This window comes from Miniopterus natalensis, chromosome 20 (genome assembly GCF_054644295.1).
Source record: "Miniopterus natalensis isolate mMinNat1 chromosome 20, mMinNat1.hap1, whole genome shotgun sequence".
In the NCBI taxonomy this organism is placed as follows: domain Eukaryota; kingdom Metazoa; phylum Chordata; class Mammalia; order Chiroptera; family Miniopteridae; genus Miniopterus; species Miniopterus natalensis.
The window spans coordinates 26,024,823-26,040,384 of record NC_142100.1 but is presented as its reverse complement, the minus strand read 5'-3'; the positions used below and the strand labels follow the sequence as shown (position 1 = coordinate 26,040,384).

Sequence of the window (15,562 nt, the reverse complement as noted above, 5' to 3'; positions counted from 1 at the left end):
TTGCTTGGGGGGATGTAGGTGAAATTGGCCATGTGTTAACAGTTGTTAAAACAGGGCAATGAGAATGTGTGTGGTTCATAGAATATTCTCTTTTACATTTGTATGTGTTGGGAAATTTTTCATGTTAAAAGAAAGTTCTAGGTAGTGTTATGGAAATTCTTAGACCTAGCTCACAAATCTGTAGAATAGACTGCTACATAAATGTGAGTGGTCTAGATGATTTTAGTAGCTTGGGAAACTGAAATATTTGGAAAGTAGGTTTAAGAAATACAGATTTAAGAAATAGCTGTAAGATACTTGAAGTATCGTTGTAGAGTCAGTATTTCTCACTAGAAGGGCCTCTCCAGTTGGTAGCTGCCCATATTGACTGTGAGGCAGGGGTCTGGGTGGTCACTGACGGTGGCATTCAATGTCAGCAAAGCCTTGGCCCTGCTTTTGTCTCCCTTCCCCTTTCCTTCTCTGTCCCTCTTTTTTTTTTTTGGTCATTGGAAGGAGTGTCATAAATGACTCCCCCATTTATAACTTTTTAAAATTACATGTTAATCATTGTAAGTTTATGAAAGAAACCTGAAGTGTGTAATGAAGAGGCAGTGCTCTCCCCTTACCTCCCACCTTCCATTCCACCCACTGTAGTCACGGATGTTGACAATCTGAACAAGGGACAGCCTCCCAGCATCTTTTTCCAAGTTCCTCCAAACACAGCTTTTCCCTTAAATGTTGTTACTACTACTTTTTCAAAGTACTTGTCACGTAATATATTACAGACATCTCTTACAACCAGCAGCTGCAGCACTGACACATTTTTACAGCTGCATACTGTTCTACGGCTAGCTCACTAGCGGCTTCTCCAGGGGTTCCCTCACTGCTGTTCAGTTGGTTTCCCTTTTTGCCATTACAGACGGTGCTGAAATTATACCCTTCTATGCATGGTGGGCACAGTAGGTTTGCAGTTGTGAGCGCAGGAAATGCAGAGTTTATTTTTGTATTATTTGTTAATTATTGTTATTTTCTATGCGGACAATTGAACATCTACTTTTGCCCCACCCTGTACTGGCAATATATGGGGATAGGATGGGTTCCCAAAAGGAGGAGTTTTTGCAGTCGAGAGATCTTTGGCTGCATGATTGTCACCCATAGAATCGAAACAGTTTTGAGCGTGCAGCAGAGTGCTGGCTGGTTAAAGTGTCAGTTCGATGTCATCATGCTTCCTGTTGGCCCTTTTCTCTCACTTCCGTGTTCTATGAGACGCCAGTATTTTTTAAAGTTCCATAAACTGCCTTCTTAGTAACACAATTCAGAACATGTTGACTGTTGCACATGTTGCTTATTTATTTATTTTTTTTTGGCAGTACCTTGTCAATACTGGTAGGTGACATTTGGGGAGGAAATGTGGTTATATCCTTATTTACCCATTTGTTGAAGGTAGTATTTTGTTACATGATCAAAGTCGTTTAAATTTTGTGGGTGACGACTGTGTATCCAAAGATCTGCAATGCCTGACATTGCTGTTGGATTTTTTTAAAAATTGATTTTAGAGGGAGGGGGAGAGAGCGACATGGATGTGTTGTTCTGCTTTTTCATGCGTCATTGGTTGATTCTTATATGTGCCCTGATAGAACCTGCAACCTTGCTGTATCAGGATGACTCTCTAACCAACCTGGCCAGGGCCATAAGATATTTTAGTGAAATAATAGACTGTAGTGTGAAGCTTGAGTACTCCAGGGTTTTAGAGTGCCTAAAGACCTTTGGGGGCTGTGGGCTCCATTTAATGTAGCTCATAGGAACTGTGGGACATACGTAGGCCGCGTCTCAGTGCTAGAACTTGATCTAGTTTGATTAGTCAGAAAATGGCTCATTTGGGCTCTCAGGTTTTTTATAAATTTATTTTCTTACAGATGTTCGACAGGGACTGATAGGAGTTGGCCTGATAAATGTAGAAGATCGCTCAGGAATTCTTACTCTAGATAAAGGTAAGGTGTCAGGTTTGTATACACACATTGCTGTTGCTGTATCAGTAAAGCCCGTTTGGTTATTTATGCCTTTGTCGGCTTGAAGGGGAAGCTTCAAGTCCTGGTTCTCAAACCTCGTCACTGAGTGCTCACAAAGCACTGGGGCTTCCTTTCTGCTCTCGTTTGTTATTCAGCAGAGGCTCCACCTCTGTTCTGTCCCAATAGCAGCAGTTCTCAACCCAGGTTTTATATATATATATATGTACTGAAGTCAGGGCTGGAGCTCAGACATGGGTTACCTTCCAAAGTTTCTAGACATTCTAGTTGTGCAGCCAAAGTTGAGCTTCACTGACACAGTTGGAGCCCTCATCACTTAGCTAGCTGAGACTTGATGTTGGAGAGTGACAGCCTCGTGTTAAATTGTGTTCCTGCTTGAGTAAGTGAAGTTGAAGATGCAAAAGTTGAGGTCAGCAGATGTCCTTTGAGCAGGTACTGTGGTTGTGATGGCTGCTAGAGGCAGAAGGGTCAGAGTGCGGCTGTCCTAGGGCTGGGCAGGCGCTGTGATGGAAGAGTCCAGGAGAGTGTGAGACAGGGAACTAAGCTTGGATGAGTAAAATTTTAATCGCTATTTTTGTGTATTAAATCTTTCATATAATTTTGTCATTGCAGATTATAACAACATAGGGAAATTCTTAAATAGGATTTTGGGCATGGAGGTGCATCAGCAGAATGCGTTGTTTCAGTATTTTGCAGACACACTCACCGCAGTTGTTCAAAATGCCAAAAAAAATGGAAGATATGATATGGGAATCTTAGGTATGTGGGAAATGTTTTATTTTTTTTTTAATTTAATTTTTAATATTCCTTAAATTGACTTTTACAGAGGGGAAGGGAGAGAAACATTGATTGGCTGCCTCCTGCACACTTCCTCCTGGGGACCAATCCAGAAACCCAGGCATGTGCCCTGATGGGAATGTAACTGGTGACCTTTTCGGTGCACAGGACACCCAATCAACTGAGCCATACTGGCCAGAGCAGTGGGAAAGTTTTTAAACATGTATTCCCAGTAAAATGTTATTTTTACATTTCTGTGTTGCTTTTTCTTGTTTAAGATCTTGGTTCTGGAGATGAGAAAGTGAGGAAAAGTGATGTTAAGAAGTTTCTGACTCCAGGATATTCAACCTCTGGTCATGTGGAGTTATACACGGTTAGTCTGGCAGTCATGTGACATTCAAGGGTGCTGTCCTTCTGTGATAGGCACTCACAGAAGTGAGTTGAATTTAAATATTGTTGTTTCTTTTATAGATCAGTGTAGAGAGGGGGATGTCCTGGGAGGAAGCCACCAAGATTTGGGCTGAGCTGACAGGACCAGATGACGGCTTTTACTTGTCACTGCAGGTAAGACTTGTTTCCTTAGATGTGAGCTCTCCATATTCATGCTTTCATCGCCAACATTGTGATTCTCGGCCAATTTTCCAGTTTAATTTAGCTTTCCCTGGTTTGATAATGTAACGGTGTAACTGTGGGTTTTTCCACTTATGTACAATTTCACTTAATATATTTGAGGGATATTGTTAGATGCAATTAAAAAATTTTTTATTTTATTTCATTGATTTTTAGAGCGAGAGGAAGGGAGAGAGAAAGTGACATCAACTTGTTCCACTTACTTAAGCATTCATTGGTTGATTGTTGTAAGTGCCCTGATGGAGAATCTACCTAAGACCTGCTGGTTCATAGGGCAACGCTCAACCACTGAGCCATGCCGGCCGGGCCAGAGTCACTTTTATTTTCTCTGTGTAGTGATGACTTTAACTACGATACAGTGAACTACCAAGTCAGACCACACTGTTATTTGCTTGAAACATTGTGCTTTCAGTGTAATAAGTTTATCGAGTGTTTTACTTCAATTGATAAAAAAGTTGAAAATGTAATTTTCACCTTAACCATTGATTTATAGACTTTGTGGAATTATATAAACAATGTTTCAAATCATTTGAATAAGAAAAAGACAAAGGATCTTTAGTGTCCAGGCAGAGGAGTAAAGCTAAGCTCCCTTCTATCAGCGTGAGGGTGACCTTAATGGGAAAGCTTAGTTGCTCAGCAGAATAGTCATGTTGCAGAGGAGCTGGGAGAACGTCTTTACTTTGAAACTTGTCTCCCCCCCCCCCCCCCCCCAGTTTTCCTCCAGAGGTATTGCTTAGTCGTTTGTTAACCATTCTTTACAGGAGAGATTAATTTTCCAATATTACTTTTCCTTTAATGAAATAGGCTTTTTATAGCTCCTTCCTCCTAGGATTTCTCTCATAAGTCCCACTTAAAAAATTTGTTTATGTAAGTGCTGTTGTTTGGTGCACGCTTCTCTCTTACTTCTGCGTACAGTTATGTAGGTTTTGTTCAATGTTTTGGCTTTTACCCCTTATGGCAGCCATGGGGGTGGGTGGCACTGATGGATGAGATGAGCTCAGGACTGGGGGTGGTCAAAATCATCTTGGAGGCTATATTTTATTGTAACTTGAAGGAGAGTAACATTTTTTACAGCATTTTATTATGGACAGTTTTAGTCGTATGGGAGAGGTAAAGCGTTTCCTGGGGAGACCCACTCTCTTGACCCCTCCCTCAGTGTATCGGAAGCTGTTGGACTGTGAGTCAGGTACGTGGACTAGAACATGCCAAGCGTCTGCACCGGGTGCTTTTAAGCCTTATTCTAAACGGCCTTTTAAAGAGCGCCTTGGCCTCGGCCTGTCTCAGCCTCCCTCAGAACCAAGGCCCCGCGCCTGCCCTGAGCAGGGCCCTTGCTGGAGCTGGTAGGGGCCGGGCCGCCCTTCCTCGGGCGGGTCCGCGCGCCCGTTGGCGCCGGTTCTCTTGTGCTGCCCGTGCCCGGCCTGCGCGAGCGCACTCCCCCCGCGTCTCCCCTCTGACAGATAAGGAACAACAAGAAGACTGCCGTCTTGGTCAAAGAGGTGAACCCCAAAAAGAAGCTGTTCCTAGTCTACAGACCAAATACCGGGAAACAGCTCAAGTTAGAAATTCATGCTGATCTGAAGAAGAAATATAAGAAGGTATCTTTTTATTGGTACACTGCTTTAAATACTTGTTTTATAAGTTTGAAGCTGTATTTAGAAGGACATTGTGTTTATATATAAAATTATTTTGTTTTTCCTATTTAATTACTGAAAAATTGTTTCCAGAAAAATTTTCTGTCAAATTTTGTTATATTAATAATCCAGTCTTAATGTCATCTACCTTTAGGAAACCTGCAAGGTGATTATTTAAAACAAACAGCTTGTGATGTCAGTAAAATCAGAAGTTTCTAAATAAAGGGAAGATGTAGAAGACTGAAATTCTCTCCCACCAGCTCTGGTTTTATGATGAACTGCTGTTTATATTTTGCAATGATTTCTAGAAAAACTGATTTTATTATTAGTATCACCTTGCACTGCTATTCTCCTAGCCGTTGTCACCTGGAAACAGTGGTCCTTAAGCCGGCTGTTTGAAAAATGTGTTGCATAGGAGGAACCTCATGGCAGAAGTTGACACAGGGCCCTCTGATGCAGCCAGTAGCAAGGGCCAAGTATTCTGTCAGATCATTTTAAGTTGTCTACAGGTCAGATTAGGCAACCAGTTTGTGCATAACAGTCCTGTTTCAGTGGAGTTTTTGTCTTGCTTCCACAGGTGGTCTCGGACGATGCCCTGGTTCACTGGTTAGATCAGTATAATTCATCTGCAGACACTTGTACTCATGCTTACTGGTCAGTATTTTATGTTTCTTACCGTAGTTTTCACAGTGTCCTCAGGATTTATTTAGACATGTCTTTACTGTAGCACACAGTCCCTATAAGCACTGAGCACACTATTGATTGTTCAGTGTTGCTTCTGCAGTCAGCAGTACTGATGGGATATGTGGATTGGGTTCTTATATGCTCCGTGACCCGCAGCCTTGGTATAGCGGGACAGTGCTCTAACTTAGCTACTGTCCAGGGCCTAGGGTTGTTTTTGTTTTTTAATGTTTATTTTTATTTTTATACATATGTAGGTAGATGAATTTGCTTTGATGTGAGCAATGTTTTTGTTTTGAGAGTAAACTAGTGCTATTAACTTAGGAAAACCCTTTAAGATAAGACACATTAAAGGTTAACCTACAAAAATCCTCTCTCAAACATGTGCTTTGAGTGTTAGCAGGAAAAGTCCCCTAATACAGTATATTCACCTTGAGTTAAAACTGTAAAGATATTATTGATGAATTGTGAGAATAATTTTGATATCTTTTTTCACAGTTTTAAAAATAAATTTATATGCTTTTGTTTGCTGAAGCCTTTCCCACTTACCTGAAATACTATAGAAATAACTGGCAGGATTATTTTATCAGCTAGCGTTAAGGTAGTAATATCCACAATAAACTAATGGATATGAAATCAGTAAATCAGCCATTTTATAGGGAGTTAGGCCCCAGAAATAGCTGCAATTTTAAAAATCAGTAGTGACAACTTAACATTGGAAAGGACATTCAGTGTGTCGAAAGGACTACACTTGAAGGAACTCTCAGTAAAGGAAGTCGTGTTCCACTTGGCATTAGGGCAGACCTTGGAGCCTTGTGTGTGTGTGTAAATATTCTCCCCTCTCTCCTAGGCGTGGCAATTGCAAAAAAGCAAGCTTGGGATTAGTTTGTGAAATAGGTCTTCGTTGCCGCACGTATTATGTATTATGTGGCTCAGTGCTGAGTGTCTGGACAAAGGTCGAGGGTGTTCTGGCATCTGTCAGCGGCACAAACGTGAAAATGCAGATAGTTCGGCTGAGGACAGAGGATGGACAGCGGATCGTAGGTGAGTCTTGGCAGGATTGGTGAGCTCTGGGGAAAAAGATCCCGTGTTGTTCTTATTTTGCTTCTTACATCTTAGAAATCTTACCTTCTCTCTGGTAGTGGGGTAGCGCTTGCTGCATATATTCTTAAAGTGTTGAACAGAAGTTAAGCCTTTGAATGGACATTGCTGGTTCTGGTTAAAGTTCTGGGTGGTCTTTAATTCATCTGCTCTTGGGCCCCCCCTTCCTCCTCTTCCTCACTGTTGCCGTCTGTGTGGGCGCCCTGGCTGAGGAGAGCTCAGCCTCTTTCCAGGATTGTGTGAAGTCCACCATGTTATGTTTATTGAGCCAGGTTGAGATTACAGAGGTCAGAGCCACTGCACAGAGCATGGACGGGACCCTGCGGGGTGGGGCTAGCTTGCTCCGTTTCCAGCTTCCTCGGATCGGGATCTGCCCATTCCTTGCACTTTCCCACTGCTCTGTCTGTTGTGTGCAGCAGCCCTCCTCTGTGTCATCCATTGCAGGTTGGCAGCCTGTGGCCAAAGTCAATCCATGGACATTTTTTGACCCTCAAGTATTTTCAGTTGCAACTTTTCATTTATTTGAATTAGCTGTCAACATGTAAAATTCAAAAGCCTGGGTTTTCATCTCCTTTTTAAAAAAAAAAACCCAGCAGCTTCTCTGGAATATTGAGCACCCCCCCCCCCCCAATTCCCACCTGGGAGGAGTCTGGAGTCCGTCGTGCCCCCCCGCCCCAGGGCATCTGCTGTCCAGTTTGCTAGCGTCTGCCTGCTTTAGTCAGCGTTGGAGTTTGTAGCCACAACTCTGCAGTCTGTTTGTTGCATTAGTACCTACCAGGGAAGGCATGTTTGCCCACGTTTGGGAGCTGCGAGAGATAATAGACAGGAGGGTTCTGACCTTGACCTCCTGGCCCTCCACCAAGGAGATGGTGACACGAAGACACGCTTGTGCTCAGGTTTCTTCAGAAAGAGCCATTTCGGTTGTTAGGTGTTTGTTTAGTTTCTGTGTGGAGTCTGGTTTGTTTCTCTTAATACTATGCCTCATTTAGAATTTGCTGGGCAGTGTAAAATACTGTGTGGTTGCTCCTAGGTGCAACCTTTAAAAATTCTTATTTCTAATGGCAGGTTTGATCATCCCCGCAAATTGTGTGGCTCCTCTTGTGAATCTCCTGTCCACTTCAGACCAGTCCCAGCAGCTTGCGGTCCAGCAGAAACAGCTCTGGCAGCAGCGCCATCCCCAGAGCATCGCCAGCTTGAGCAATGCTTAAGAACAGACAGGTTTCAACATGGATGTATCTGAGATGCTGGGGACGCATATCATTTGCATAAAAATCAGGGACAGTTTCCAAAGAATTATAATTTTTTCAGTTGTGCTCTCTCGTTGATTTTTTGGGAAAAAGGAAAAACGTGGAATAGACAGTGAAACTGAAGATCAGCAGTGCCGACTGGGGACATTTGTCTTTCCTTCGCTCTGCCCATGGTACTTCCCGTATGCTCCTGCTTTGGGGGAGCAGAGGGGTGTGTGTGCGTGTGTCCGTCTGTTTGTTTGTTTGTTTATGAGTTTGTTCAAGGCTACGAACCACAATTGGTTTAAAAATGCTTGGAACTTCCCAAACCGGCTTTACTTAATGTTCACAGTGCTCAGGGTTCGCGCAGGACATCCGTGCCGTGGCTGTGGGAGTTCTCCGGGTGCATGTGTTTGGGTCTATAAATAGAAAATATATATTGGTTTCTTTTCCAACTTACTCAACACTAGGTTTATTCAAGCATGAAGTGAGAGGTTGCACATGGCACATTCAGGTTCTGTCCTCGTTTATGTCTGACAGTGCATGTCCTGGAAGCATGCGTGAGCAAGACTAACAGACGTCATGTGACGGAGAGAGGTGCAGGTGCATAGCCTCGGTCACTGCGTTTTATGATGTTTATACCTGGGCATCGCTTCTGACCCTGGGACCCTCCCCCAATCCTCCCTGCCCTAGGTTCCTTGTTAAGGTGATAAATACATTTTTTTGTGATAAAACTCATAAAAAGTTAAGTTTAATGTATTAATAGTATTCCTAATGAGTGCTGCAAGAACGGCTACAAGCCTGCTTTTCTCAAAATTCCATTTTCCTTAACTTAAGATAGTTTTAGAAAGAAGGACAACTCGGCTTCCATTTTACAAATCGTCTTTTTTTTTTTACTTAATTATATTAATATGTTGGTCACTCATGAAAAGGCACCGTACTTGAGCTGTAAAGTAGATGGAGGAAACACTGAGGCTTCTGCTGTATGTTTATTTCTCGTTATTGTTGTTACCCAGTAACTTGAATATTGTTTAATGTGTTGTAAGACATTGTAGAGTTTATCTCAAGCTGTTAAAAATGGTAATGTACAAATGTGAATAGACACTTATCTATAACATGGGTAAGTTTTGTTTCGCCTATAATAGATGTTTTATAAAAACAAGTGAGGGGACAGCTGGTTTTTTGTTTCCTTTTTTCCTCCCCCCTTCCTTTGCTTGCGCAGGTTGCACTGTTGAGATTGTATAAACCTGGTCAAAAGCTGCAAGATACCACCATCCTGCAGATGTCAAATAAACGCTGTTATCCTAACCAGAACTGGACTCTTGCTTAGGCCCCACCACCTCCAGAAGAAACCTGACTGGGACTCTGCAGACTCAGGGGTGCTCAGCACGTGTTGGCTTAAAACCTGCCCCTCAGAATGGAGGTGGTGTGAGGAAGGGTAAGGTGACAGTGCCTGTGAGCGCTTCTCGGGTTAAGTTGTTTCCCTCTGACTCTCTTTAGAAGTCTCTCAGAACCAGGTGAGGTGGGTGATAAGTGGTGGGAAGCTGGGCTGTTGTCCACTTGTGTTTCTTCCCTCTTGAGTGTGGTTATGTCCAGTTCAGCTGTGTCACATGTTCCACAGGTTTGCTTTCTCTGGACTCATTTATTCCTGATGCCTAAATGAACAAATGGGGAGTAATTTCTGTTCTTTGGCATATTTTGCCCAGTGGATGCAACTTCTGTCTTCAGTCTAGTCCTTATATCTCAGGCAGTGATCCATATGAATGTCAGCCAGTGTCCCTTGTCAGGGCTACTAGACACAGCTGGCAGCCAAGGGCAGAATTGTCTCACCTGCAGTAGACAGGTGTTCTGTCCGCTCCCGTCCACATGCTAAGGTGAGAGAGCTGGGGCAGGAAGCTGAGCAAACCTGCCCCCTCCAGTGAGACAGTGGTAGGGTTGGGGAGGAAGATAGACTCTCTCATAGGCTCTTGGCCAGCTTCCCTCTTGGGGGGGAGGGCCTGTCAAGCAGGTTATGGTGTTGCCCAGGCAGTGTCAGTATGAGGGCTCTTTAGCCTACAGTTAGTTGGCCCCCACAGTTGACAGTGTCATGTTTGCTGTTGGAATAGCTACCTGCTGTAAAGGGGCAGATGGACCTTCTGTTCTTGGTAGGGCAGCTTTGTTTTGCTTTTTAAAAATAAAGTCCGGAAATAAGGCCTCTGAAAACTCTTTAAGTAGACTTCAAAAAGGTGTTCAGTGTAAGTGGGTGGGGAGCTGGGGCACTGTGTGCCCCTGCCCTGTGTGGGGTGCCGGGCCAGAGCCTGCTGCCCATCCCCCTTCCAGGAGGGGAGCATGCGACCTTTACACTGTGCCCTTAGCCAAGTCAGCAAGTTCAGGTTGGCCAACATAGGAACACCCAGCATTCAAGGTCCTCCTCCGTCAGAAAGTCAAGTCTTGGCAGCAGCTAACTTCTTTACAGCTGGCCCATGTAGTTCAGGACCTGTGTCCCGGCTGAACCCAGGGGCCCTGCTGAACCCCGTGCGAGTCCATTTGGCCTCTGCAATTGCCTTTTCTCCTCTTTTAGCAATATGACTCTGAGCACAAAGATTGGATTGTAGGTCATGTGACTGTACTTACAATCTGCTCAGACGGTACCTCGGGGGAATTAGTGTTCCCCTAAGTCAGCAACCTCCGTACTACAAGGTCTAGTGGGCTATCCAGATAGGTATCAACCGTGCAGGCTCTAAAGGTATTAACAAAGCACTTTTTAAATACAGCTTGATCGAGAAATGTCTTAAGCAATTTCCCCTTTTTGCTGCTAAATTGCAGATACCCTGGTCAACACCCGCGTGTAAATTAGCGAGATCCTGCACCCAAAGCAATGCTGTAGTGTATGTGTGTACATATTTATTGCAGCCCAGTTAATTACACTGCAGAAAACCTTTCTGAGTTGCAATAATGCACCTTTTTGTTTTATTTTGCCTTGTCTGTAAAGGTAAAAGGTCTAGATTACCAAACTCCAGGGAAGTATAATCTTTTAGAGGCAGTTTTCTGGCGGGAGCCCTTGGGCATTCATGCGCCCATCGTGAGCGCCCTGTGATGCTCTTAGCAAGTAGCAGGCTTGAGAGGGGGGTACTGGGTCAGCATTTACAGCTGTGTGATGGGAGCCTTCTCCCTCCCCCTCCCCCTCCCCCTTCCAGTTTAGCAAGTGATAGAACAGAAATGACTGGTGCATCTCAGTTGATGGAAGTAGCGGAGGCCAGGTATTTTCCCTGTGGGATCCTTTTCTTGGTACAAGATTAAGAGAAAGATACCTATCCAGACTCTCATTTTCACAACGTACCTGAGTGGTATTTGGTAGTTTCTAAGAACCGTGCTGCCTGAGAGTTGCTGTTACACGGATCCAGTTAGCATGCGTTTGGTTAGTTCAAGCTTCAAGCAGGCAGCGGCAGCCACTGATGAGGGGCACTTGCAGACCCCCCTCCCTATGTCTGGGGTCTCCCCAATAACACCACACCCATGTGCACGCTTGGCTGCTCGCAGTCCATGTAGCTCACCGTCCATGCCTACCTGGCCACAGCTGCGAGCAAAATCTATTTGCAGAAACCCTCATTGGTGGCCAGTGTCTAACAAATGGAGCATCTTCTAAGGGCATGTAAGGGAAGGAAGCACATCTAGGTGCCTGCAGCTCAAGCTGGTCTTTTTTTTCTTCTCTCTCGGTCCTTGATGTGAATTCTAACCCCCCCCTTCTAATTTTATGCTGTGCTTGTACATATGTACATAGTGTGTGTATATAGAAATGTGGAGTTCTTTTGAATTCTGAATGTAAATATTTCGTGTACATTGGGACCCCCTCCCAACTGGTTTCCATCTTTTCCCTCCTTCAGTCCTATTTATTCTCTTGACTTCCCACACAGGGCATCTTACAATTTTTTTATTAATTGTAGAAAAATCTGAGAACTTCTTAGTTGAATTCACTCACTTATTTTAGAATTCAGTTTTGCATCTTTGCTATGAATTCCAGTGTGTGCTCCGTGTTAATATTTCTCAGCGTGCCCGACTGTGTTTCGCTTTTGTGTTACAGGTTTTTACTGTGTGCAATGCGTCGTGTTGGGGGTACCTGAGTGCAATTTCTGATACTGTCATCATGTGACTTGTTATGCTCATGTCCGTTGCCCTTTGGAAGCTATAGTGAGCCTGATGTTTTCACATTAAAAAAACAAAAACTTCCCCCAACCTCCTTTAAGCTCCTCTAACTTCTTCAGTGCGCTGAGGGTCAGATGTAGATCTCCAGGAGCCCCGCCCCTCCCCTCGCCGTGTCCTGGCCCACGCCGATTCCTCACCCGCGGCTCTCCAGCTGGGAGGAATGTCCCGCAGACCTGAGTCCTGCTGCTGCTGCAGATTCCCATGTTTCTCCAGGAAGTCGGGCCTGTACTTCTCACCTGCAGGTGATGGTCAGAAATGCACTCACTCTGCAGTGAGCACAGGAACCTGCTTCCTCCTGGTACAGAGGTGACAGCAGACAGGGAGACAGGCCCGGTACATGCCTGTGTCCGTGTTGATGTTGACACTGGACAGGGTACTTTAAGGAATAGTTGTCCTCCCAAAGACAGCGACAGAACTGCTGTGGAGGCCCCCATGGGCCTTCAGCTCATGGGTGGTTCTGTGCTGAGGGTAGAACAGGCCGTTACTGAGGAAGGGCCGGCCCCAGGGTCCCCAGAGCTGTTTCTGTCATTGTGCTGGTGGATTGCTCTCAACTGAATGAGCCACACACATGGGGGCTGAGCCGGATCAGGGCTTCCTCAGTGGTTAGGGTGGCCAGCAGGGAGACACCGGGGTGGCTTCCACATGAGCCCACGTGGTGGGACCGGCACTGGGAGGCAACTGTAGATTTTTATGCACAGATTCTGCCCCTTTAAGGAAAGGTTCCTTCATAACCTTCAGGGAAGGTGGCCATGAGCCTTTCTCGGGCCTTCCGTCCGTGAACACGTTTCATTCATTACTGTGGAGCTGGGTAGACTCTGAAAATTTCAGTTGTCTGCAGTTGGATGAATCTCGGGAGCCTTGATGTGTCACGGAGCAGGGCCTATGAGAGGCGTGCGTCCCCTTCAACCACCTGCCCCCCGAGCCATTGAACTGGGCTCTGCAGCAGCAGCGTGTCCTCTGCAGCCAGGTGGCAGGGCGCGGGCATGCGGAGACTCCCCTTAGTGTAGCCGAGCTAGGGACCCGCCTGGCCTGCAGGTCCCCCTGCTTTCCCACCCCACCTCCCATCCCCGCCCGGGCCCTTCTCGCTGTGACAGTGTCTGCACTGAAGAAGATATGGAAGCTTGAGCCTCTGTTCTGACACCTCCTCGGGGGCTGGGAGCAGAGCTTGCTCTCCAGGCAGCACCTGACGTCTCACCGCCGTCAGGCACAAAAAGCGTCCTGTCCGTGGTTTATACTGAATCTGCAAGCTACTGATGCTCTTTCTTAATAACCACTCGTGTCTACCACCGTCCACTGCGGGAGGTGGGGAGGTGCGCGGCGTCTCTGCAATAAAACTTCTGCCAGGTTCTACCTCCGCCCAGCCAGGGATACTTTCATACGCAGGCATAGACCGTGCTGCTTGCCTGACCCGACGTGGGGCGTCTAGAGACAAGAGACGGGGTCCCAAGACTGCTCGAAAACCAAGGTGGATGTAAACTCTCGGTGGTGTTTCCAGTTCCTCTTTTTTTTAAGTCTTCCCCTGCAATACCGCTACTCTGTGTGAAGGTAACTGCACTGCTCTGCCCGGCCTCCCGTGGTAACCAGGACCCGGGGTCCCAAAATGCCTGCCCCCCATCCTGACGTGTAAACTCTCCACACCGTGTCTCATGCAATAAAAATGTACTGGGCTGCACTGAGCGGGGTGCACCCTCGCGAGTCAAAACGATCAGCCGTGAAGCGTGGACAAGCTCTGTGTTTGGTGGTGGTTGTGTGTTGTTTTTGTTTTTCTTTTTTTGTAAGATTCTTAAATAAATTAAACCAGCTAAGATGCTTCCTCTCTCCGTGTTTCCTTTGTCCGCGTTTGGAGCGGTATTCGTGGCGACACACTCGCCTAGAGAGCGGCCTTGTCTGGAAAGTGAATCGCAGGCGGCTTCTCGGGATGCGGGTGAAATGGAGCCCAGCTCAGGGCCGAGTGGTCAGACAGGCCCAGGCCCCGGGCTGAGGCCCTGCCTCCCGCCATGGTTCCCGAGACAGGTCACTGTGCAGCTCCCCTGAAAGGCCACAAGACGGGTATCCGTGAGCACCGGAGGCCTTGGGGCACGGGGCGCTCTGTTGAAAAAGCCACTCCTGGTGAGCAGCCACCCAACCTGGGGCTCTAAGACCTAAGCTCTGCTCAGGAGAAAACAAAACAGAAACTAGTGCCGACTGACCAGCAGGGAGCGGCGAGCGCTCGGCATACGCCCGGCTCTGCCCACTGCTTTCCAGCTTCCTTTCCACAGTCCCCAGTCCCCTAGTTTTCAGGTGAAGTCACTTTGCTCATAAGCTATGACAGGCCTCTTTAGTTTCTCGTTTTTGTACAATCAGTACCTGAATTTAACGTTCGTTCAGCAAGTGTTTAATAAGCAACTGCTGTGTGTCTAGCATCGGGCCACAGGCTGTCCCCATGAGTGACTCATCAAGGGTGGTAATCCAGGTGGTCACGGGAGTGAGGGAGGGGCCTAGGGAAGGCTGTGCGCTCTCGAGAGGGTGGGGCCCAGGTTGCCGAGGGGAAGCTGGCGCGGGCGGAGGTGCAGGCGTGGGGCAAGTTCACGCTGGTCCTTACAAGAGGGTTTGGGAAGGAACAGGAGAGAGAACACCTGGGGCAGGAGAGGGGTTAGCCCCCAGGGAGTGACTAGATCCCTTTGTCATGTGTGACTACCCTCCCTGTCACTGCCCAGACCAGGTGACAGGCACAGAGTGGCTGCGCCCCCTAGACCTGGGGGAAGGCAGTGGGAGGGAGAGGGGTTTCCTGAAATGCTCGGAGTCTGGCGTGTTTGTGAGTCCTCTCTCCGTGGGGTTTGAAACGCTCCAGCGAATCCTATCTGTAGTTGGCAACACTTAAGGGAATTTAATCACATTTGTAAATGGCGCTAACGTTTAGGGGGGACTTAATCTTGTCAAATACATAAAATAATTGAGCATTAATTGAAGAGCAAGTGCGAAGGGTGTGTTCTACATTTTAGCTAAAATTTCACTGAAATATCTGCAAGTCCAGCCTGAAGACTTGGAAAGGAAACTCGCTTTTAAATGTGTCACCTTAACTAACTGGGTATTAATTTGAAAAAGAAACAGGAGACCAGGCTTCCTGTGGACCCTTGACGTCCTGAGCTTTTCTGTTTGCTCTGCCCTTGCTCCCCGTAGATGTTTCCTGTCCTCTCGCCTGCTCTCAGCCTCACCACACGTGGTCCCCTGGGTCCCCACACTATTGACATTTGGGGCTGTCCGAAGCATTGGCGGATGCTGAGCAGCATCCCTGGGCTCTACCCTCTAGATGCCAGTAAGACACACTATACCCCCCCCCCAGCTGTGA

The 15,562-nt window shown here is 46.3% G+C and overlaps 1 protein-coding gene across 4 annotated transcripts in view; it reads left to right on the top strand.

The window, feature by feature from the left end:
* Positions 1 to 14,043, top strand: part of SBNO1 (strawberry notch homolog 1) — a 42,208-nt gene extending 28,165 nt beyond the window's left edge. For all 4 annotated transcript variants that reach the window (XM_087828446.1, XM_087828445.1, XM_087828444.1 and 1 more), the window contains 8 exons: positions 1,896 to 1,970; positions 2,619 to 2,765; positions 3,062 to 3,156; positions 3,255 to 3,347; positions 4,871 to 5,008; positions 5,622 to 5,698; positions 6,576 to 6,769; positions 7,892 to 14,043. In XM_087828446.1, coding sequence (XP_087684572.1) covers positions 1,896 to 1,970; positions 2,619 to 2,765; positions 3,062 to 3,156; positions 3,255 to 3,347; positions 4,871 to 5,008; positions 5,622 to 5,698; positions 6,576 to 6,769; positions 7,892 to 8,034 — 962 coding nt within the window. In that variant the 3' untranslated portion in view covers positions 8,035 to 14,043. The remainder of the gene's footprint in view (positions 1 to 1,895; positions 1,971 to 2,618; positions 2,766 to 3,061; positions 3,157 to 3,254; positions 3,348 to 4,870; positions 5,009 to 5,621; positions 5,699 to 6,575; positions 6,770 to 7,891) is intronic.
* The last annotated feature ends 1,519 nt before the right edge of the window (positions 14,044 to 15,562 follow it).